Raw genomic sequence first — 6061 nt, 5'->3', positions numbered from 1 at the left:
ACAAAAGGTTAGATCTAACGGGTGCCGGGCAGCCACACTCTCGGTGAGGGCGAGTATCGAGTAGTGCTTTTGTGTCTCAGAATATACCAATTAAATGCCTTAGGTTTGGTGACTTCCTATGTCGTGTCACATGTTAATGGCCTTGCAACCCATTAACAATCCTGAAATTTACAGGAATACTTTAATTACATGAAATTCATACCATACTAAAACTAGAATTATACTTGAGTGCGTGGGGTACTCAAGAAAACGGGAACTAACTTGAGTACGTGGGGTACTCAAGAGAAATGTGAATTATACATAAGTAAGAATTCGTGATCTGTACAAGAAAATGATTTTTTTTAAATTCGTTTTCTCAACAATACTTCAAAAACCGGTTATTCAAAAAGATTTACTTCAAATCTTTTACGACCAAACTATGAACTCGCTCAACTTTATGTTGATTTTTCGCCTGTGTCTTTCTCAGGTTGCATTTCTAAGACAAGGCACGGTTGGAATAGGAGAGCCATTGGAGATTCGAGTACTTAGTGGGCGTTCATTTTCTAGAAGTCTTAGCTTTATTTGCTTCCGCTGTGCAATGAAGATAGCAGTCCAGTCACGCCAATGCTCTGATATTTCGGAGTGTGACAATCGAGGGCTCATTTATTTCTTGTTGCACAGAGCCCTGGATTCTCATGATGGCCTTGCATTTACATGTTCAATGTAAACTCCAAGCATCGACTTCGCCGTTCATTCCAACAGCTGCCAGCTGATTTCAACTTATTGAGTTAGGTTTTTTTAAGAAAAAAAGTTAGTCGTATGACTTTGGTTAAAAGAACTCATGTTGACTTGAGACGAGAAGGGAACAAATACATTTGGTTTTTTGCTTGTAATTTGGAAGACGGTTTTTTTTTTTTTTTTTGGTTATTTGGAAGATGATCTAGGTATTACTTTTCGGTTAACTGAAGGTGATCATACGAAAACACTAATGGCTAAGTCCAAATCACTCATATGTCGTTTTCGATAGTTGTTGAAGCAAATAACAAGAGTAGAACTCTAAGTTATCTTTTGTAAATTCTATCAATTTCAATGGATAGTTTGAGATTCTTTCGTGAATGAGAGCTATTTTCATGTATTTTCCAAATGGAATTTATTGGAATGACTTATAATTCCAAATGGCCAACCAAGCTATGGTTTAGATCCTTGTGTTTAACGTTGTATGAGGTATTTATATTCAACAATTGAATGATTATCAAATTGTGACAAATTAGATTCATATCTATTTTTATCATGTTATTTGGTTGTATGAAAGGTAAGATGAGTTATTAAAACTTCTTGATGGTGTCATCCCACTCTAATTAATGTAGTTACGTCATGTCTCGTTGGTTACTTGGTGCGGTTTGTTATGGCTCGTGCCCAAAATGAGTTAAGCAGTCAATATACGTTGTGTCTATATAACCAATTGAAAATTATATCACACGTCAAGTTAACAAGCTGGCAAATCAACCTTGGAGTTATGAACTTGTGCTTACGCATTTGATTGATCGTACTCATTAATATATGAATATAGTTTGAATGTGCTTGTGGTGTTGCTTCTTGTTTTAGTTGAAGGTTATTTATTGTTGCTTACCCTAATCTAATGGTGTCATCTCACATTGATTATCATATGTTGGTATGATCTATGACAACCACCTGATGCTGGCGGTATGGTTTGACATAGATTGTGCCTAAGGTTAGTTTAGAATCAGTATACCTAGTTATACCAATATAGACATATAATTTATAAAATTATTTTGCGTACCTCCTTTATCTTTGTGAATCGCTAAGAATAACCTTGGAGTCTGTACATTGACTCATTTTTTCTCTTTTTTATCATACGATAAAGTTTTGTTGCGTTTTTAGTTCATGTGTATATCGGTCTTGCATATGCTAAACTGAGTTCATTTTATACACGCTTTGAGTATGATACACAAATGTAGATACTTGGTATGCTATAGCTATAAAGATTATATATATATATATATATATATATATATATATATATATATATATATATATTTTGACATTAACATTAACACTACCTAATAAATAGTCACAATAATATCATTCTCCCAATTTTCTATTGAAACGTTTATGGCATGGAAATGGGCAGGAAATGTCTTGTAGAATAAGATTCTAAAAAGAAAACACATTTTTCCAAAGTCCACTCATCCCATCCCTTCTAGAAGAGTTGCATCTTTGACTTGGCTAGATACCTAACTATAATGTTTTTGGCCTAAATGACACCAAACTTGAGTCTTGGTCATTCTGAGTTTGTGCCCTTTCCTATAGTTCTCATGTGACCAACCCTTTTGAAAATTTTTGGTCTTGGGTTAAAGAGTAACAAATAAGGTACCAATCAAAATCCGAGTATGAATTTAACAAACGTATACAATATAATTTCACTCGTAGCAGAGCTTGTGGAATCTTAGAAAGAGTGATAAAGTCAAATTTTACCTCTATTCTATAAAATAAAGAGACTACTCTCACTTGATACACAACTAAGAGAACAGGGCCGGCTCCGGCCAACCCGTGCCGTCGCTCGAGCCCCAAATTTTTAAAAAGCCCGAAAGGTTTTTATAAGCTTTTATATATATATGCTAAATTATATATTTTATATATACATCCATTTATTTTTAGGCTCCACCATCAAGATAAAGGGAAGGTCTTAAGTTGAAGTCTCGGCTCCACCATCAAGGTTTTATTTTTTTAAATCATTTCCCCTTAACCACAATTTTTAGGCCTTATCTTTTTGTCGTCTGAGGCCTAAATTTTTTCTAAGTTCTCAGGGACGACTCTGTAAGAGAATTAACACAAACAATCATATAGTGAGTATGAATTTGGATGATTCTAAATGTATAGTTGTTACAATATAGATAGCATATACAAACAATCTCCAAATCAAGAAATTAAATCTTGAAAAAATATATATAACAGCAGACTCCATATGCTCTTAAATTACAATATCAAACTATAGTATATCAATCTCACCCATAACAAATTCTCTATAAACAAGAACAATAAATAACAAATAACATACCAATTTTTCAACAAACCATCTTGAATAAGCCTTTCTACTTCCATGGTCTAATAGACAAAACAATAATAGCAATTATAATCAACAACAAAAGGATCCCAAAACAAGTCCATTTTCTAGTATTCTTCTGTTTCTTTCGCGCCTCATTCAACTGCGCTGCGCCACGTGTCACAAACGAGTTAGCCCGGTTCACATGAGTCTCGATATCATCAAGTTGTTCCCCTTGATGCTCGACCAAAACCGCCATATCCATAAACACCTGATGCAACTCCTTCAAGTTTCTCTCAATAACCGTCACAGCATCGTGTCGTTCCTGAATCTCCAACACTGTCTCCATCACCTGCCCTCGCCCCTGCTCTTGAATCGCTTTTTGCAAAAACGTCTCGCTTTCACCCGTCGAGATGAGCTTCTCAAGAGTAGATTCATCCGCGTTTTCGCCAGTAACGGTGTAATACCGTCGTTGAACGGTTTCTCTATGCTCGGCCGCCATTTTCTCGCGAAGCTCGTTGAATGACTTCATAAACACTTTTAGTTGGTTACGAACACCGTTGACTACGGATATTTGTGTCCTGTCCGTGGAGGACCCTGGCCCGCAGCCAGGGAGACTCCTGTTGGTCTCATTAGACCGGTCTAACGCTTCTAGACCGGTCTTGATGAGTTTCGCTTTTTTAAGCGATAAAGCGACGTCGTTATCCATTTTAGTCTTTAAACTCTTGATCGAATTCGCGCTGTGTAATGTTTTGCTCTGCTCGTTGGAGGATTGAAGTTGTTTGTGAAGCGTTTCTAAAGCTTTTAATTCTTCTTTGATTGCATCCACTTCTTGGAAAAACCTTTCGAGATTCGTACCAGCGGTCTCGCCGGTGTTTCCCATCTCGATGTCTCCGGTGCGGCCGCCGGAGAATGAGCGAGATAAGAGATCGTTCATCTTGATGTTGGTTTTTTTTTTTTTTTTTTTTTTGGGAAAGTGAAGAAACAAAAATAAATGTAATTGTTGATCTAGTTGAGAGGATAAATAAAGAAAATATTGGAGAATTTTGGGTTGAAAATTTGAAAAACACGGAGGTTAGTTTGAATATTCTTGTGTGTGTGGAAGATGGCTATTTCTGGTAGAATTGGTCTGGTCGTTGATGGTGGCGGGACATAACTAAGAAATTTCTTAGGTGGTGTGGCATTTATTTTAGACTTTTTGAGTAAAATATTATATTATTAGGTTTAATTGGTGTGGCATTTATTTTATACTTTTTGAGTAAAATATTAAAGTTAAATTTCATTTTAGTCTTGTGATATGAGTCATTTGTCAGTCTAGTTCAAATGTTTTATTTTTCGTTTGTGTGTTCAAAAAGATTTTACCGTTACCATTTTAGTCCACTATGTTAACTTCATCTATTATTTTTGTCAACAAGAAAGACAATTCGGTCATTTTATATGGTTGAATTGTCCTTCTAGTTCACAGAGTTACATATAAATGATCGAATTGTCCTTCTCGTTAACAGAAAAAATAAATGAAGTTAACCCAGTAGACTAAAATGGCAGCGATGAAACTTTTTTGAACCCACAGACGAAAAATAAAACCTTTAGACTAAACTGATAAAATGGCCTAAACCACATGGACTAAAATGGTATTTAACTCTTATCTTTATTAGGTTTAATTTTTTTGTTTAACTAGAATTGGAACCCGCCGCAATGCGGCGGGGATTCTTTAGTTATAAAGTCGATTTAGGATCCACACATTATGCTAAACCTGTCAAACGGGAAAAAAACAGACGATGTAAAAACGTTCACCCACACACGTTGCGTCGTGTTAACTCGCAAAAATTTAGAACGAAACGTAAAAACGTTAAACCAAAGGCGCACGTTACGATGTGTTAAGTCACAAAATTTAGAACCACGCATAAAACAAAAAAAATTGCGGAGAATAAAAACTATAAAGGAACAAAGTTGAAAGTAAAAAAAGTTGCGAGGATAGATTGCAAAAGATAAAAAGTTTTGTGTTAAAAGTAAAAAAACACAATAGTTTTGGGTTAAACATAATTTATGAAATACTTTTTGGTGAAAAGTAAAAAAATATCAATTTTTTTTTTGGAAACCCCCAAAGCCATGGTCACGACAACCATATGCATAACCATTTTTTCTTTAGAAAACCCCCCAAAATACACCCCGCGTTGTGGCGGGGCGTAAAACGGTGTCAAATAGTACTAATGTCACACAACCGTTATCGACCACCAACACTGACTCGACCTAGGATCTGCTTTCTTTAGAGACCCCCAAAAGCAGACCCCGCATTGTGGCAGGGCGTAAAACAGTGTCAAATAGTACTAATGTCACACAACCGTCATCGACCACCAACACTGACTCGACTTAGGATCTGCGTGTTGCGACGAACCCGTCAAACATTAAAAAATAAAGGTAAAAAACATTGAACCACACATGCACGTTGCATCGTGTTAACTTGCAAAATTTGAAACAAAACATAAAAAAAATCGAACCACACTCGTACGTTGTGTTGTATTAAGTCGAAAAAATTAGAACTATACGTAAAACGAAAATTTGCCAAAGATGAAAAGTATAAATGACAAAAGTTGTGAAGTTAAATTGCAAATAATGAAAAGTTTTGGGTTAAAGTTAAAAACACAAATTATGTAAGGTTAAAATTGCAAAAGCTAAAAACCTTTGTGTTAAAAGTAAAAAAAATCAAGTTTAGTTTTGGGTTAAAGTTAGAAAAACAAATTATGTAAGGTTAAAATTACAAAAGCTAAAAACCTTTGGGTTAAAAATAAAAATCAAGTATTTTTTTTTTTAAAACTCACAAAGCACAAATTACAAGTGATGATGCACTAAAAAGTTGGTTATTTATATATGGAATAATATTTGAGTAAATTAGCTAGCCATGTGTTTCATGGAATATTACTTTGCGTGTTTAACTTTTGGAAACCAGTCACGCTATTGGTGTTGAAATGTACATACGTGCGTTTGAAAATATGTTAGGTTTGTGTAGAAGTACATATT

At 35.0% G+C, this 6061-nt stretch overlaps 1 protein-coding gene across 1 annotated transcript; it reads right to left on the bottom strand.

Annotated features, from left to right (window-relative positions):
- Positions 1-2927: 2927 nt before the first annotated feature.
- Positions 2928-4149, bottom strand: LOC110891056 (syntaxin-121). Its single transcript, XM_022138717.2, has one exon. It carries the CDS (start codon positions 3978-3980, stop codon positions 3093-3095), a length of 888 nt encoding a protein of 295 aa, XP_021994409.1. The 5' UTR covers positions 3981-4149; the 3' UTR covers positions 2928-3092.
- Positions 4150-6061: the final 1912 nt, after the last annotated feature.

Source organism: Helianthus annuus, chromosome 11 (genome assembly GCF_002127325.2).
Source record: "Helianthus annuus cultivar XRQ/B chromosome 11, HanXRQr2.0-SUNRISE, whole genome shotgun sequence".
NCBI classification, from domain to species: Eukaryota; Viridiplantae; Streptophyta; class Magnoliopsida; order Asterales; family Asteraceae; genus Helianthus; species Helianthus annuus.
This window is presented reverse-complemented; position numbering and strand designations above follow the sequence as displayed.

What these genes read in the sequence shown, in the direction of transcription:
- LOC110891056 (XM_022138717.2), bottom strand. Translation starts at nt 3,980, where the DNA reads ATGAACGATCTCTTATCTCGCTCATTCTCCGGCGGCCGCACCGGAGAC.